Below are 19,031 nucleotides of genomic sequence, written 5' to 3' on the forward strand. Positions count from 1 at the left end.
ACATTGCTCAGGAACTCTGTTTTCTCTTCAGCAAGACAAAGTAACCTAAACCCCTTAGCGCACACACACACAATAAGAGGGGATTGAGGTATTGAGACAGTGTCTTTGTGTGCGTCCTGTAATCTCATGCTGAAAGGGTCACATTCTTTGTTTATGCAGTAAGGGAAGAGGCCTCAGATACAGCCTCTCTAGTGGTGCCCTGAGGGGGAGAGAGAAAGAGAGAGAGAGAGAGAGAGAGAGAGAGAGAGAGAGAGAGAGAGAGAGAGAGAGAGAGAGAGAGAGAGAGAGAGAGAGAGAGAGAGAGAGAGAGAGAGAGAGAGAGAGAGAGAGAGAGAGAGAGAGAGAGAGAGAGAGAGAGAGAGAGAGAGAGAGAGAGAGAGAGAGAGAGAGAGAGAGAGAGGGAGATGGACTCACTTGTGGCCCTCTTTGTTACAGAGAGCTACTAGTCCCAGCAGTAAGACAGGGAAGGGACTCAGCGGATATTCTAATTTGGTATAGATTAGTCCAAAATTTATTAAAATAGGAGCATTTTACATGTGGTTAGAAATGAATAGGGACATTATCTCAACAGAGTAAAATGTCCTCCTGTGTCCTACCTATATCCCCCAATAGAAACTCTATACTTTAATGACGTCAGCTTCTCCATGCTAGAGGGGGAGATCAACCATTTCCACACCCAGGGATAACATAAAACTCGACATCCCAGAATCAGTTCTAGCACCCATTTCCCTCTATGGTTGTGAGGTCTGGGGTCCACTAACTAACCAATAATTCACAAAATGAGACAAACACATTATTGAGAGACTGAATTCAGAATTCAGCAAAAACACATTACCGGTCAAAAGGTTTAGAACACCTACTCATTCAATGGTTTTTCTTTATTTTTACTATTTTCTACATTGTAGTGAAGACATCTAAACTATGAAATAACACATATGGAATCATGTAGTAACCAAAAAAAGTGTTAAACAAATTGAATTTTTTTTTATATTTCAGATTCATATAGCCACACTTTACCTTGATGACAGCTTTGCACACTCTTGTCACGTGCACCGAATACAACAGGTAACCAACAGTGCAATTTTTAAGTATAAAATAGGTATTAGGTAACAATAGATAAGTAAAGAAAAAAAAATAGTAAAATGACAGTGAAAATAACAGTTGCGAGCCTATATACAGGTGGTACTGGTACAGAGTCAATGTGGGGCCTATATACAGGTGGTACTGGTACAGAGTCAATGTGGGGCCTATATACAGGTGGTACTGGTACAGAGTCAATGTGGAGCCTATATACAGGTGGTACTGGTACAGAGTCAATGTGGAGCCTATATACAGGTGGTACTGGTACAGAGTCAATGTGGAGGCTATATACAGGTGGTACTGGTACAGAGTCAATGTGGAGGCTATATACAGGTGGTACTGGTACAGAGTCAATGTGGAGCCTATATACAGGTGGTACCGGTACAGAGTCAATGTGGAGGCTATATACAGGTGGTACTGGTACAGAGTCAATGTGGAGGCTATATACAGGTGGTATCGGTACAGAGTCAATGTGGAGGCTATATACAGGTGGTATCGGTACAGAGTCAATGAGGAGGCTATATACAGGTGGTATCGGTACAGAGTCAATGAGGAGGCTATATACAGGTGGTATCGGTACAGAGTCAATGTGGAGACTATATACAGGTGGTATCGGTACAGAGTCAATGAGGAGGCTATATACAGGTGGTATCGGTACAGAGTCAATGTGGAGCCTATATACAGGTGGTATCGGTACAGAGTCAATGTGGAGACTATATACAGGTGGTATCGGTACAGAGTCAATGAGGAGGCTATATACAGGTGGTATCGGTACAGAGTCAATGTGGAGCCTATATACAGGTGGTATCGGTACAGAGTCAATGTGGAGCCTATATACAGGTGGTATCGGTACAGAGTCAATGTGGAGGCTATATACAGGTGGTATCGGTACAGAGTCAATGTGGAGACTATATACAGGTGGTACTGGTACAGAGTCAATGTGGAGGCTATATACAGGAGGTACTGGTACAGAGTCAATGTGGAGACTATATACAGGTGGTACCGGTACAGAGTCAATGTGGAGCCTATATACAGGTGGTACCGGTACAGAGTCAATGTGGAGGCTATATACAGGTGGTACTGGTACAGAGTCAATGTGGAGGCTATATACAGGTGGTACTGGTACAGAGTCAATGTGGAGGCTATATACAGGTGGTACTGGTACAGAGTCAATGTGGAGCCTATATACAGGTGGTACTGGTACAGAGTCAATGTGGAGCCTATATACAGGTGGTACTGGTACAGAGTCAATGTGGAGCCTATATACAGGTGGTATCGGTACAGAGTCAATGTGGAGGCTATATACAGGGGGTACTGGTACAGAGTCAATGTGGAGGCTATATACAGGTGGTACCGGGAAAGAGTCAATGTGCGGGGCCACCGGTTAGTTGGGCTAATTGAGGTCATATGTAAATGTAGGTATAGTTAAAGTGAGAGGGGTTGGGGGGACTATGCAAATAGTCTGCATAGCCATTTGATTAAAAAACAGGAGTCTTATGATATGGGGGTAAAAGCTGTTGAGAAGCCTTTTGGTCCTAGACTTGGCGCTCCGGTACCGCTTGCCATGTGGTAGCAGAGAGAACAGTCTATGACTGAGGTGACTGGGGTCTTTGACAATTGTTAGGGCCTTCCTCTGACACAGCCTGGTGTAGATGTCCAGGATGGCAGGCAGCTTAGGCCCAGTGATGTACTGGGCCGTACGCACTACCCTCTGTAGTGCCTTGCGGTCGGAGGCCGAGCAGTTGCCATACCAGGCAGTGATGCTCTCGATGGTGCAGCTGTAGAAACCTTTGAGGATCTGAGGACCCATGCCAAATCTTTTCAGTCTCCTGAGGGGGAATATGTTTTCTCGTGCCCTCTTCACGACTGTCTTGGTGTGTTTGGACCATTCTAGTTTGTTGTTGATGTGGACACCAAGGAACTTGAAGCTCTCAACCTGCTCAAGAAAAGAGCTATTACATTCTGCAACTACCTAAAAGGAAGCAATTCCCAAACCGTCCATAACAAAGCCATCACCTACAGAGAGATGAACCTGGAGAAGAGTCCCCAAAGCCAGCTGGTTCTGGTACTCTGTTCACAAACACCAACAGACCCCACAGAGACCCAGGACAGCAACACAATTAGACCCAACCAAATTCTGAAAAAGCAAAAAGATAACTATTTGTTACACTGGAAAGAATCAACCAAAAAACAGAGCAAATTAGAATGTTATCTGTCCCTAAACAGAGAGCACACAGTGGCAGAATACCTGACCACTGTGACTGACCTAAAATTAAGGAAAGCTTTGACTATGTACAGACTCAGTGAGCATAGCCTTGCTATTGAGAAAGGCTGCCGTAGGCAGAGAGAGAAGACAGGCTATGTGCACACTGTCCACAAAATGAGATGGAAACTGAGCTGGCCTTCCTGACCTCCTGCCAAATGTATGACCACATTAGAGACACATATTTCCCACAGATTACACAGACCACAAATAATTTGAAAACCTCCAACATTGATAAACTCCCATATCTGTTGGGCGAAATATCACAATGTGCCATCCGGGCAGCAAAATTTGTGAACCGTTGCAATGAGAAAAGGGCAACCAGTGAAGAACAAATAACATTGTAAATACCCCCAATATTTAACGATTGACATGTCTTTATCTTTCTGAAACATTTTTGAGTGCAATGTCTACAGTTCATTTGTTTCTTCTCACTTGTTTATTTCATTAGCTTTTTAAATGTTTTAAATTTTATTTAAGGCAAGTCAGTTTTAGAACAAATTATTATTTACAATGATGGCCTACCCCTGGCCAATCCCAGATGACACTGGGCCAATTGTGCGCTGCCCTATGGGACTCCCAATCACGGCCGGATGTGATACAGCCATTTCATTGCTTTGGCAACGTAAACATATGTTTCCCATGCCAATAAAGCCCCTTTGAATTAGAGAGAAAGAGAGAGATCACTGTGAAACAGTGATGTACCAGGAGAGGAATGCACTGCCATGCGTGGGTGGGCAGTGGCAGGAGTGAGGTGTGTGCGTGCATGTGTGTGTTGAGAAGTGGAATGGTAGCTAGAGTGGCCCAGGCGGCATGTGTAATTCTCAGTGTGTGTTGAGAAGTGGAATGGTAGCTAGAGTGGCCCTGGCGGCATGTGTAATTCTCAGTGTGTGTTGAGAAGTGGAATGGTAGCTAGAGTGGCCCTGGCGGCATGTGCAATTCTCAGTGTGTGTTGAGAAGTGGAATGGTAGCTAGAGTGTCCCTGGCGGCATGTGTAATTCTCAGTGTGTGTTGAGAAGTGGAATGGTAGCTAGAGTGGCCCTGGCGGCATGTGTAATTCTCAGTGTGTGTTGAGAAGTGGAATGGTAGCTAGAGTGTCCCTGGCGGCATGTGCAATTCTCAGTGTGTGTTGAGAAGTGGAATGGTAGCTAGAGTGGCCCTGGCGGCATGTGTAATTCTCAGTGTGTGTTGAGAAGTGGAATGGTAGCTAGAGTGGCCCTGGCGGCATGTGTAATTCTCAGTGTGTGTTGAGAAGTGGAATGGTAGCTAGAGTGGCCCTGGCGGCATGTGTAATTCTCAGTGTGTGTTGAGAAGTGGAATGGTAGCTAGAGTGGCCCTGGTGGCATGTGCAATTCTCAGTGTGTGTTGTTACATCTCTGACACTTCCATCTCTCTCTCTGTCTGATATCGCTCTCTCCGGTCCGCAGGGCAGAATGCTGTAGACTAAGCACAGGTCTAGGATCAGCTCGTAACGTTCCCAAAATTCCCAGGTTTTCCAGAAATCTGGTTGGAAGATTCCTGGAAACCAGAGGGAATAAGCAGGACATCCGGAATCCTTCAACCAGGATTTCTGGAAAATCTGGGAATTTTGCAACCCTAACTCAAAGAGAACATTTCAAGTGGAATAGTCAATCATATGGTCCCATTCTTACTAGGGCTGGGAATCATATGGTCCCATTCTTACTAGGGCTGGGAATCATATGGTCCCATTCTTACTAGGGCTGGGAATCATATGGTCCCATTCTTACTAGGGCTGGGAATCATATGGTCCCATTCTTACTAGGGCTGGGAATTATATGGTCCCATTCTTTTACTAGGGCTGGGAATTGCCTGGGACCTCACAATACGATATCATCACAATACTCAGGTGCCGATACAATATGAATTGCAATTTTCACGATTCTCACGATCCTATATGTACTGCAATTAGATATTGTAATCTGATGTTACAAACGTATTGCTCACCATATGTCTTCTGCAGGGAGACGAGAGAGCATGAGAAATGAAAATGCTGAAAACATATTGGCTCACAATTTTTTTTAAAGATGGAGAACAATCTATAAGGAAAAGATACAGGTGTTTTGGCGCAACCAACTAGCACTTTTCATTTTTTCTAATGGATACTTGGAGTCAAATATCGATTTAATATCGCACTAAAATAATATTGCGATGTAACTGTATACATTTTCCCCCCCATCACAAATGTTTTACTGTTGTGTGTTTGGGATTGAGAAGTCTTGCAGCAAACACACATTCACAGACTTCAGCTGGTTCAGCACTGTGTGTGTGTGTGTGTGTGTGTGTGTGTGTGTGTGTGTGTGTGTGTGTGTGTGTGTGTGTGTGTGTGTGTGTGTGTGTGTGTGTGTGTGTGTGTGTGTGTGTGTGTGTGTGTGTGTGTGTGTGTGTGTGTGTGTGTGTGTGTGTGTGTGTGTGTGTAACAGTACTCTCGCGCCCTGCCACTCACCCCGTCTTTCCCCTGGGAGGGGTTAACATCTGCCCCTTGCGGGGGTGTATGGACGGCCTCACCCCTTTTGTGTTGGGGTGGGAGGGTGGGCCATCTGTTAATGCCCACACTCAAAGAACAATGGTTGAGGTATTGTTGTGTTGTGGCCTGTTACAATATGTGTCTGTGTATATCCAGCATTAAGTGAGTGGTGTATGTAGCAGTGTGTCCGAGTTGTTTAACGTGTGTGTGTGTGTGTGTGTGTGAAATCACAGTGGTGCCGTGTGTGTTATTCTTGGCAGTAGTAATGGTGGGGACCATGCTATCTCCTTTCCACACTGTGTTTCCTGTTCAGACATGCACAAATGACACACACAAAGGGGTGGAGTACTTCATAATGTAGCTGAGTCAGTTTTTCACACTTTAACTTTCTGTCCTCTTTAGCCCAGAGCTAGAAACATTAGAAGGCCGCATAGCCCTTGGCTAGGCTAGACCCTGCTCAATCTACTATTTATTTAACTAAGCAAGTCAGTTAAGAACAAATTCATATTTACAATGACAGCCTAGGAACAGTGGGTTAACCGCCGTGTTCAGGGGGAGAACAACTGATTTTTACCTTGTCAGCTCGGGGATTTGATCGAGCAACCTTTTGGTTACTGGCCCAACACTCTAACCACTAGGCTACCTGCCGCCCCTAAAGCCTAAAGCCTCCACTAACTCACAGCCCTGGGCCACCTGGCTCTGCTGGGAATAGAGCACTGGGCCTGACTGTCTGCTCAGAGTAAAGAAAGGTCTACCTCAATGCTAACCAGACTGCATGCATACATACCTTATGAAACATGTCCAGTCCACAGTGAATTGATATGCTGCTCTATACTGACTGTCTCATCGTGTGTGTGTGTGTGTGTGTGTGTGTGTGTGTGTGTGTGTGTGTGTGTGTGTGTGTGTGTGTGTGTGTGTGTGTGTGTGTGTGTGTGTGAGTGTGTGTGTGTGTGTGTGTGTGTGTGTGTGTGTGTGTGTGTGTGTGTGTGTGTGTGTGTGTGTGTGTGTGTGTGTGTGTGTGTGTGTGTGTGTGTTCCAGGCCCAGCACAGGGACTCATTCGTCCAGGAGCGCTATGGCCAGTATGACCTCAGTGACCCCTTCCTGGCCCTGCAGCGGGATAGCCATACCATGGATGACTGGTCCCCTTCAGACCCCCAGGGCAGCGTGGTGGGTCCGAACCCTCTGGCTGTGCTGAAGCTGGTCATGGCCCACTGCAAAAGGATGCAGGAGAGGATGATGGGACAGCTGGCAGCCGCAGAGAGCAGACACAGGAGGGTAAGGGCGTCCTACACACACCCCTTTCTCCCAGACCAGTGTGTGTGTGTGTGTGTGTGTGTGTGTGTGTGTGTGTGTGTGTGTGTGTGTGGATAATGCGGCCCAGCCCCAGTCTTTGTTCCTAGCTGTGGTTGGGTGCTGGAGCTGGCACTCAGGCTGACACAATGGGCCTGTTCTTTTCCAGGTTTCCAACACACCGGACCAGGACAGGCATACTGTAGCCACACCTCAGATACAGCCTCTCTATTGGTGCCCTGAGGGGGGTGTGAGAGAGAGAGAGAGAGACCATTTGAATTGAATTGAGAGAGAGCAAGAGAGAGAGAGAGAGAGAGAGAAAGAAAGAAAGAAAGAAAGAAAGAAAGAAAGAAAGAAAGAAAGAAAGAAAGAAAGAAAGAAAGAAAGAAAGAAAGAAAGAAAGTGTTTACATTGATGGCAAAGCCTTTGAAAGTATTGAGGAGGTTTGATTAATGGTGTTTTGCACTGGGTGAAAGTTGATATGAATGGTGTTTTGCACTGGGTGAAAGTTGATATGAATGGTGTTTTGCACTGGGTGAAAGTTGATATGAATGGTGTTTTGCACTGGGTGAAAGTTGATATGAATGGTGTTTTGCACTGGGTGAAAGTTGATATGAATGGTGTTTTGCACTGGGTGAAAGTTGATATGAATGGTGTTTTGCACTGGGTGAAAGTTGATATGAATGGTGTTTTGCACTGGGTGAAAGTTGATATGAATGGTGTTTTGCACTGGGTGAAAGTTGATATGAATGGTGTTTTGCACTGGGTGAAAGTTGATATGAATGGTGTTTTGCACTGGGTGAAAGTTGATATGAATGGTGTTTTGCACTGGGTGAAAGTTGATATGAATGGTGTTTTGCACTGGGTGAAAGTTGATATGAATGGTGTTTTGCACTGGGTGAAAGTTGATATGAATGGTGTTTTGCACTGGGTGAAAGTTGATATGAATGGTGTTTTGCACTGGGTGAAAGTTGATATGAATGGTGTTTTGCACTGGGTGAAAGTTGATATGAATGGTGTTTTGCACTGGGTGAAAGTTGATATGAATGGTGTTTTGCACTGGTTGAAAGTTGATATGAATGGTGTTTTGCACTGGGTGAAAGTTAATTGCATTGGTTTTGGAACCTCATGGGTGTGGGCCAGGTACCCCGTTCAAAGACCAAGGTGAAGTCGTCTCAAAACAAAGTAGCATAATTGAATCCGCCCACTGTGTTATTTTTGTGATCTGTGATCTGATTGGTCCTCCTCTGTTTGATTGGCAGGTGATTGCAGATCTGGAGGAGGAGAAGCACCGACATGCACTAGAGTCGGCGCAGGATGAGGATGTCACCGTCATGCTGGAGAAGGAGAGGGAGAAACTACTGCAGCAGGTGTGTGTGTGTGTGTGTGTGTGTGTGTGTGTGTGTGTGTGTGTGTGTGTGTGTGTGTGTGTGTGTGTGTGTGTGTGTGTGTGTGTGTGTGTGTGTGTGTGTGTGTGTGTGTGTGTGTGTGTGTCTAAGACAAAATCAGAATAAGAAGAGGGACTGTTAAACATCTGGGAACACACTCTCCTCCCACCTCTCTCCCTCCTCTCCCTTCTCTGTGTTCCCCATGGCCCCCACACTACTAGCTGATTTAAGTCCCTGTGAGTAGCATCACTTCTCTCTGACTGGGGATCTATTGTGTATCTCAGTGGGGTTGAGGGGTCTAGGCCGACACACACACACAACACACACACACACAGGCTGGGCGGCTCCATAGGAAACAAGGAGGAAGAGGCTATTGTTCAGCTGACCGGCAGCCTGGGGCCCAGGAAAGCCTGAGATAATGACTGTCCCTGACCAATCAAGGTCAGCACACACACACACACACACACACACACACACAGAGGGACCCCTCAGGAAGCCTCTATTTATGTAGGGCTGTGTGTGTGTGTGTGTGTGTGTGTGTGTGTGTGTGTGTGTGTGTGTGTGTGTGTGTGTGTGTGTGTGTGTGTGTGTGTGTGTGTGTGTGTGTGTGTGTGTGTGTGTGTGTGTGTGTGTGTGTTTTCCTGCCTCTGTTTTCCTGCCTCTGTTTTCCTGCCTCTGTTTTCCTGCCTCTGTTTCTGTAGATTCCAGAAATGTTACCAACATGTTTTTTCATGAACTTTTACATATTACACTCTAATGATTGATTCTGATATGAACATCACTTGAACAGCACATGGCACTTTCAGAACAGTTGTTTTGGGATGATCCATTTAGCGTTTTCTTTTAAAGCTTACCCTTACTCCTTTTTCAATAGAAAAAAATACAGAAATATAAAGTAAAATATTTAATGTTGAATATAATGATGCAGGAGTACAGTTGTGGCCAAAAGTTTTGAGAATAACTCAAATATTAATTTTCACAAAGTCTGCTGCCTCAGTTTGTATGATGGCAATTTGCATATACTCCAGAATGCTATGAAGAGTGATCAGATCAATTGCAATTCATTGCAAAGTCCCTCTTTGCCATGCAAATGACCTGAATCCCCCCAAAACATTTTCACTGCATTTCAGATCTGCCACAAAAGGACCAGCTGACATCATGTCAGTGATCCTCTCGTTAACACAGGTGTGAGTGTTGGCGAGGACAAGGCTGGAGATCACTCTGTCATGCTGATTGAGTTTGAATAACAGACTGTGAGCTTCAAAAGGAGGGTGGTGCTTGGAATCATTGTTCTTCCTCTGTCAACCATGGTTACCTGCAAGGAAACACGTGCCGTCATCATTGCTTAGCACAAAAAGGGCTTCACAGGCAAGGATATTGCTGCAAGTAAGATTGCACCTAAATCAACCATTTATCGGATCATCAAGAACTTCAAGGAGAGCGGTTCAATTGTTGTGAAGAAGGTTTCAGGACGCCCAAGAAAGTCCAGCAAGCACCAGGACCGTCTCCTAAAGTTGATTCAGCTGCAGGATCTGGGCACCACCAGTACAGAGCTTGCTCAGGAATGGCAGCAGGCAGGTGTGAGTGCATATACACGCAGAGTGAGGCGAAGACTTTTGGAGGATGGCCTGGTGTCAAGAAGGGCAGCAAAGAAGTCACTTCTCTCCAGGAAAAACATCAGGGACAGACTGATATTCTGCAAAAGGTACAGGGATTGGACTGCTGAGGACTGGGGTAAAGTCATTTTCTCTGATGAATCCCCTTTCCGATTGTTTGGGGCATCCGGAAAAAAAGCTTGTCCAGAGAAGACAAGGTGAGCCTAAGAACACAGCCATGAATATAGAATGGTACCAACACATCCTCTGAGAGAAACTTCTCCCAACCATCCAGGAACAGTTTGGTGATGAACAATGCTTTTTCCAGCATGATGGAGCACCTTGCCATAAGGAAAAGTGATAACTAAGTGGCTCGGGGAACAAAACATCGATATTTTGGGTCCATGGCCAGGAAACCTCCCAGACCTTAATCCCATTGAGAACTTGTGGTCAATCCTCAAGAGGCAGGTGGACAATCAAAAACCTACAAATTCTGACAAACTCCAAGCATTGATTATGTAAGAATGGGCTGCCATCAGTCAGAATGTGGCCCAGAAGTTAATTGATAGCATGCCAGGGCGGATTGCAGAGGTCTTGAAAAAGAAGGGTCAACACTGCAAATATTGACTCTTTGCATCAACTTCATGTAATTGTCAATAAAAGCCTTTGACACTTATGAAATGCTTGTAATTATACTTCAGTATTCCAGAGTAACATCTGGCAAAAATATCTAAAGATACTGAAACAGCAAACTTTGTGGAAATTAATATTTATGTCATTGTCAAAACTTTTGGGCATGACTGTACTGCGTGTGTATCTCACTCTGCAGTATTCGGGGGTGGAGGTATATCCCCACTCTCCTAGACTCTGACACCTCCATGTGGTCAGACGAGAAAACTGCTCAAATATGTCACTCGTGTGCCTTACATTTTAGTCATTTAGCACAGTGTGTTCCAACCGTAGTCCTCCAGTACCCACAACACTAATAATTTTCATTATAACCCTGGACAAGCACACCTGGTTCAACTTGTCAACTAATCATCAAGCTCTCAATGAGTTGAGTAAAGTGTGTTTGTCCAGGGGTACAATGAAACTGTGTACTGTTGGGGGTACAGGAGAACCAGGGTTGGAAAACACTCATTTAGTATACACTGTTATCCAGAGCGACGTACAGTTAGTGCTATAGCTGTATCTAGGTGAGACAACAACATATCACAGTCGTAGCAAGCACATTTGTACACAAATAAAGAAGTTATCAAAGTCCGTGCGAATAGGAAATGCACCTACAGGTATGCAATTCCTTTCCTATCTGGGAATTCAAAAAAATGTGCTAAGGGAAGTTGAAAGTTGAAATACCACCTCTATCTCTCTGTGTGTTTCTAGTTGGAGGTGGAGCGTGCAGCAGTGCGTAGGCTGCAGAGGGAGCAGGAGAGGGCAGTAGGCCTGGCAGAGGAAACTCTGTCCCAGCAGCAGCAGTTGTCCTCGGACCTAACCCTGGAGCTCCAGAGAACCACCAGCCAGGCCCTGGAGGAGGCCCAGAGAGTCAGCCAGCTCCGCCTGCAACTCCATGAGGAGAGCTGTACCTCAGAGAGCCTGAGGGGGGCCCTGGAAGCGGAGAAGGGCAGAGCAGCGCAGCTTGAGGCCAGAGCAGAGAGCCAGCTGGCTGAGTTTGACACAGAGAGGGAACAGTTAAGAGCCAGGATCAGACGAGAAGAGGAGAGGAGCAAGGGACTGGAGAGAGAAGTGGAGGAGCTGAGGAGGAGGTTGGAGGCAGCAGGAGAGGAAGGAATGGTTAGGAAGGTGCAGGAGGCTGCGGTGAAGGAGGTGAAGGAGGTGAAACAGTCTCCTTCAAAGATAGCGTCAGCAGGGGCATCGACAGCGGTGTCAGCGGTGGCGTCCACCTCGAGCCAGACAGAGCCTGATGGGAAGGCGAGCGTCGACCCTAAAGTGACCCCTGTCTCAAAGGTCAACGGGCATCACCCTAACCCTCCACGGGACACTGACCCCCCTCAGGACGGCGGGGCTGTGGAGAACGGTGAGGTAGAGAGCGAGTCCGGAGCAAGTCTTCCCTCCCCTCTCCACCCTCACCCTCCTCACCCCCACTGCCACCCTCACCCCAACCTCTCCCCCTCCAGCACGGCCTCTTCTTCCCTCTCCTCCTCCCCCCTCTCCTCCCCCACGCTGGCTAAGCGTCTGGTCAGCCCCGGTGGCTTCCACACATCCTCCTACCAGGCTGGAGTCAACCAGCGCTTCCACGCCGCCAGGCATAAGTTCCAGGTGCAGGCTGAGCAGGAGCAGCTCCAGCAGGGTAGCACGGCTCCCCTCTCCCCCCGGGACCTGTCCCCTACCACCACCCCCATCCCTCCACCCTCAGAGAACAGCACGGCCAAGCAGCTTGCCCGAAACACCGTCACCCAGGTCCTGTCCCGTTTCACCAGCCAGCAGGCAGGAGCCAAGCTCCCCCCACTGAACAGCTCTCCGTTTGGGACTGACTATCGGAGCCTGGCAGCCTCCCCTCCTGGGGGGAAAACTTCGCCTGGAGGACCCCTGTCCCCTGGTATACGCTCGCCCCTCACCCCTCGGTCCGAGAGGTGCTACCCGCCCCCCGTTCCTAAGAAACCGGGTATGAGCCCCTCTCCAGGCTCCCCCGACCCCCAAGCCGGGGCCAGTCTCTTCCCAGAGCTGACGGGGGGCTGTGGGCTAAGCAGCAGTGGACAGGAGGGGGCTAAGGAGCCAGACCTGGTACTCTCCTCCGGTAGCTAACATTTATGGGCCACGGCAGCTAGAAAGTGATCTAGGATCAGCCTTCCCAAATCCTTCCCATCTTTAACCATTAGGGAAACGGACCTAGGATCAGTATCTGTGATCAGCTTTGTCTTATTCCTGCTGGAGGAGCCAGTGCTCTCCTCCAGCAGCTAGCAGTGTATGGCCTCCCTCATTCCAGATACGCTAGTTTCTCTCTTCCATTTGCACTTGTTAACTCACTTTTAGGCCCGAGATTCAATCCGAGTGCTCTAGTCAACAATGCAGCTTTTAAAAGCAATGTTGCTGGGTTCAAATAGATCGCATTCAAGGTAAACGCTGCTGATGTCGGCTCAATCAGAAATGACCTCAGAGACGGTAAAGAAAGCAAGACATCTCACAGGATCATGTTTTCTGGTCGGGCGGGTGGAGCGAGCGAGGGGATAAGTAGACCAGAGCCAGCTGTTGGTTAGTTGGTTAGTTTTGCATTGAAAAAAAATTGTCACGGTTTCTGTCTGTGTAAGTGGGTGTTTCCTCTCTCACGTGGCCATCTGTGAGCATGCTTTCCCGCGTGAGCTTATCTGGGAAAGCATGCTCACACAAGACAGGAACTGTTTTTTTAAATGTCAAATGGTAAACTGCCTTTTTAAGACATTTTCATTATCCACCATCTTTGATTACCTTTAAATGTCAAGCGGTTTAATGTGGTTCCACCGCGGTCTGGATTGGATCCTGGCCTTAATCTCCTGGATGTCCTGCAGCAGGCAGAAAATGCCACGACTTATACCAACTCTGTAGGCCCTATTTTGACCACATAAATTAGCCGCTTATAATCAAATGAAAGCTCAAACACTACCTAGCAAACGGTCTGAAACACTGTCTAGTTAACATTAAATTACATTAAATCTATAATATACTGGGTTTTATTGGATTCATAAGATTTATTTTATTTGGAATTTATGGATAGTTTTTTATTATCTTGATTTGTAATGTATCTTTATACCTAGTTTCTTGTATTCCATAGCCATGTTTAAAAGTGATCTTATTAATTATGCATTTAGTTATTCTAGGACATTAATAAATGAATCTCTCCGCCCAAGTCCACTCTGCAGTCTCGTCCAATACAAAGGCTGCATGGAGAGGGGAGTCTTTCCGTGGCAAGAGGATTCAAATGTAATCTGTTGATTGCACATGTACAGTTGAAGAGGTTTACATACACCTTAGCCAAATACATTTAAACTCAGTTTTTCACAATTCCTGATGTTTAATCCTAGTAAAAATTCCCTGTCTTAGGTAGGTTAGGATCACCACTTTATTTTAAGAATGTGAAATGTCAGAATAATAGTAGAGAGAATGATTTATTTCAGCTTTTATTTCTTTCATCACATTCCTAGTGGGTCAGAAGTTTACATACACTCAATTAGTATTTGGTAGGCTTGCCTTTAAATTGTTTAACTTGGGACCAACGTTTCGGGTAGTCTTCCACAAGCTTCCCACAATAAGTTGGGTGAATTTTGGCCCATTCCTCCTGACAGAGCTGGTGTAACTGAGTCAGGTTTGTAGGCCTCCTTGCTCGCACATGCATTTTCAGTTCTGCCCACAAATCTTCTACAGGATTGAGGTCCGGGCTTTGTGATGGCCACTCCAATACCTTGATTTTGTTGTCCTTCAGCCATTTTGCCACAACTTTGGAAGTATGCTTGGGGTCATTGTCCATTTGGAAGACCCATTTGCGACCAAGCTTTAACTTCCTGACTGATGTCTTGAGATGTTGCTTCAATATGTCCACATAATTTCCCTACCTCATGATGCCATCTATTTTGTGAAGTGCACTCGTCCCTCTTGCAGCAAAGCACCCCCACAACATGATGCTGCCACCCCCGTGCTTCACAGTTGGGATGTTCTTCGGCTTGCAAGCCTGCCCATTTTTCCTCCAAACATAACAATGGTCATTATGGCCAAACCGTTCTATTATGGTTTCATCAGACCAGAGGACATTTCTCCAAAAAGTATGATCTTTGTCCCCATGTGCAGTTGTAAACCGTAGTCTGGCTTTTTATGATGGTTTTGGAGCAGTCGCTTCTTCCTTGCTGAGTGGCCTTTCAGGTTATTTCGATATAGGACTCGTTTTACTGTGGATATAGATACTTTTGTACCAGTTTCCACCAGCATTTTCACAAGGTCCTTCAAGGATGAACCAGACTTGTGGAGGTCTACAATTTTTTTCCTGGGGTCTTGGCTGATTTCTTTTGATATTCCCATGATGTCAAGCAAAGAGGCACTGCATTTTAAGGTAGACCTTGAAATACATCCACAGGTACACCTCCAATTGACTAAAATGTCAATTAGCCTATCAGAAGCTTCTAAAGCCATGACATCAATTTCTGGAATTTTCCAAGCTCTTTAAAGGTACAGTCAACCTAGTGTATGTAAACTACTGACCCAATGGAATTGTGATACAGTGAATTATAAGTAAAGTCTGTAAAAAATTGTTGGAAAAATTACTGTCACGTTGATCGTAAAGAGGAGACCAAAGCGCAGCATTATTAGAATACATTCTTCTTTAAATGAATAAAGAACACTTATTAAACAACCCTACCGCCAAGAACACTGCGTTCAAACACACAGACAATAACCCACAAGATACCCAATGAATATGGCTACCTAAATATGGTCCCCAATCAGAGACAACGATAAACAGCTGCCTCTGATTGAGAACCAATCCAGGCAACTATAGACATATAAACACCTAGACTTGAAAAACCCCATAAACATACAGATACCCTAGACTGGACAAAAACATATATACCCACCCTCATCACACCCTGACCTGACCAAAATAATACAGAGAACATAGATATTTGTAAGTCGCTCTGGATAAGAGCGTCTGCTAAATGACTTAAATGTAAATGTAAGGTCAATTACTTGTGTTATGCACAAAGTAGATGTCCTAACTGACTTGCCAAAACTATAGTTTGTTAACAGGAAATTTGTGGAGTGGTTGAAAAACCAATGACTTCAACCTAAGTTTATGTAATCTTCCGACGTCAACTGTAGGTGTATCATGACACTACTTTTACAGATGTATGCTCCCATCTGACTTTCCCCTGCCTGGTCTGATCTGTAGCTTATCACCATATCTAGCTGCACTGAAAGTTATCATGTCTTTCACTGTAGTTTGTACCAGATTACATTCTGAACATAGTTTACTAAAGCAATAAGGCCCAAGGGGGTGTGATATATGGCCAACGCAATGTGGAGTACCTGGACACAGCCCTTAGCTGTGGTATATTGGCCATATATCACAAACCCCTGAGGTGCCTTATTGCTATTATAAAGTGGTTACCAACGTAATTAGAGCAGTACAAATAAATGCTTTGTCATATCCGTGGTATACAGTCTGATATACCACGGCTGTCAGCCAATCAGCACTCAGGGCTCGCACCATCCAGTTTATAATAAAGCACAATGTTGTAAATAATACAAATAATTCAAAAGCCTAATTTGAAGCTATCTGCATTGCACCCCATTATGTTTGGTCTCTGCAGCTCTCTGCATTACACCACATTATGTCCGGTCGTATCTACGTGTTGTCTACAACATACACTAGAATAGTGAATACACTGGATTTTTAACAAGGGAAAAGCTTCCCGAAGACAGACCTTACACTGGGCCTTCACTAAGACAGACCTTACACTGGGCCTTCCCTAAGACAGACCTTACACTGGGCCTTCACTAAGACAGACCTTACACTGGGCCTTCCCTAAGACAGACCTTACACTGGGCCTTCCCTAAGACATACCTTACACTGGGCCTTTCCTGAGACAGACCTTACACTGGGCCTTTCCTGAGACAGACCTTACACTGGGCCTTTCCTGAGACAGACCTTACACTGGGCCTTTCCTGAGACAGACCTTACACTGGGCCTTCTCTAAGACAGACCTTACACTGGGCCTTCTCTAAGACAGACCTTACACTGGGCCTTTCCTGAGACAGACCTTACACTGGGCCTTTCCTGAGACAGACCTTACACTGGGCCTTCTCTAAGACAGACCTTACACTGGGCCTTCTCTAAGACAGACCTTACACTGGGCCTTTCCTGAGACAGACCTTACACTGGGCCTTTCCTGAGACAGACCTTACACTGGGCCTTCTCTAAGACAGACCTTACACTGGGCCTTCTCTAAGACAGACCTTACACTGGGCCTTTCCTGAGACAGACCTTACACTGGGCCTTTCCTGAGACAGACCTTACACTGGGCCTTCTCTAAGACAGACCTTACACTGGGCCTTTCCTGAGACAGACCTTACACTGGGCCTTTCCTGAGACAGACCTTACACTGGGCCTTTCCTGAGACAGACCTTACACTGGGCCTTTCCTGAGACAGACCTTACACTGGGCTTTTCCTGAGACAGACCTTACACTGGGCCTTTCCTGAGACAGACCTTACACTGGGCCTTTCCTGAGACAGACCTTACACTGGACCTTTCCTGAGACAGACCTTACACTGGGCCTTTCCTGAGACAGACCTTACACTGGGCCTTTCCTGAGACAGACCTTACACTGGGCCTTTCCTGAGACAGACCTTACACTGGGCCTTTCCTGAGACAGACCTTACACTGGGCCTTTCCTGAGACAGACCTTACACTGGGCTTTTCCTGAGACAGACCTTACACTGGGCCTTTCCTGAGACAGACCTTACACTGGGCCTTTCCTGAGACAGACCTTACACTGGACCTTTCCTGAGACAGACCTTACACTGGGCCTTTCCTGAGACAGACCTTACACTGGGATAGAAAAATAAGGTGACACTTAAATATGTACAACTTTTTTTATTACGGGACAATTTCTTGTTTTTTCCAAAAGGGACCAAATTCAGAACAAACGTCTTTCTTGTAGGCTAATATTTTCTACCTGGAATTGAGTTTGAACCGTCTATCCTTATGTTTAAAGCAGATAGTGACAGACTGGTTTTATACCTTTGAAATCCTCCCAGATCTTTTGGCGAACTCACACGTTTTATTTATAAAAGGGACTAGCTCGGGGTCAGATCTGTACCACTGTATCATTCTTTTTGTAACTGAGTAGACCTAACCCTTCGTCTATTTTTACACGTTTGTCAAAATGGGAATAAGTGGGAAGTAATTAATAACATGACTGTACTGTGTTTCATAACCTGAACCTAACAACATTTTGTCACTGTTGTTGGTCTCATAGGTCTTATATTTGTGGTATTTACGGTTTTATAAGATGATATTAACAAAACAGGGCACAATGATAAGAACGCTTTTATTTGTTCAAAATAATCTCCTGCTGTCTTCTAGAAGTTAACTAATCCAAACTGTTTCTCCACATTTCTGTCTTCTGGAAGTTACCTAACCCAAACTGTTTCTCAACATTTCTGTCTTCTGGAAGTTACCTAACCCAAACTGTTTCTCAACATTTCTGTCTTCTGGAAGTTACCTAACCCAAACTGTTTCTCAACATTTCTGTCTTCTGGAAGTTACCTAACCCAAACTGTTTCTCAACATTTCTGTCTTCTGGAAGTTACCTAACCCAAACTGTTTCTCAACATTTCTGTCTTCTGGAAGTTACCTAACCCAAACTGTTTCTCAACATTTCTGTCTTCTGGAAGTTACCTAATCCAAACTGTTTCTCAACATTTCTGTCTTCTAGAAGTTACCTAACCCAAACTGTTTCTCAACATTTCTGTCTTCTGGAAGTTACCTAACCCAAACTGTTTCTCAACATTTCTGTCTTCTGGAAGTTACCTAACCCAAACTGTTTCTCAACATTTCTGTCTTCTAAATGTACGCAAGCATTTTCCTTATGTATTGTTTCACAACTGAACTATGCATATGATTTTTCAATTGCAAAATAAACATCCCAACCAAGCATCAATTTCTTCAGTCTAATAGCCTGATTTCTGCTAGCATTGTTCCCCAAAACCACCTGTTTCCTGTCAATAAGTCAAGACTGTCTCTTTCTCTATTCATCTGACATTGATTCCTCTCCTTGCCTCCTTCTCAAGGCACATTGGAAAAAAGGGGGAGCCTCCAATGCACCTGGAAAGGAGGCAAGGAGATAAGATGCAAGGAATCGCAGAAAGTCAGATTGAGGTAGACCGGTCTATGACAGCTCCCACTGCTGCTGGACTGGTGCCAAAGTGATGTATCCAGCAATACA

General features: G+C 45.4%; 1 protein-coding gene across 3 annotated transcripts in view; it reads left to right on the forward strand.

The window, feature by feature from the left end:
- The window catches only part of cttnbp2nlb (CTTNBP2 N-terminal like b), a 69,294-nt gene that overhangs the window by 26,267 nt on the left and 23,996 nt on the right, over nt 1-19,031 (forward strand). The window contains exons 5-8 of one of the 3 annotated variants that reach the window (XM_052481808.1): nt 5,611-5,629; nt 6,868-7,104; nt 8,382-8,489; nt 11,486-18,746. In XM_052481808.1, coding sequence (XP_052337768.1) covers nt 5,611-5,629; nt 6,868-7,104; nt 8,382-8,489; nt 11,486-12,865 — 1,744 coding nt within the window. In that variant the 3' untranslated portion in view covers nt 12,866-18,746. Of the gene's footprint in view, nt 1-996; nt 1,531-1,998; nt 6,768-6,832; nt 7,105-8,381; nt 8,490-11,485; nt 18,747-19,031 lie in introns of those variants that run through there. The other 2 variants (XR_008082826.1, XR_008082827.1) reach the window with 2 other exon arrangements.

Source organism: Oncorhynchus keta, chromosome 27 (genome assembly GCF_023373465.1).
Source record: "Oncorhynchus keta strain PuntledgeMale-10-30-2019 chromosome 27, Oket_V2, whole genome shotgun sequence".
Classification (NCBI taxonomy): Eukaryota; Metazoa; Chordata; class Actinopteri; order Salmoniformes; family Salmonidae; genus Oncorhynchus; species Oncorhynchus keta.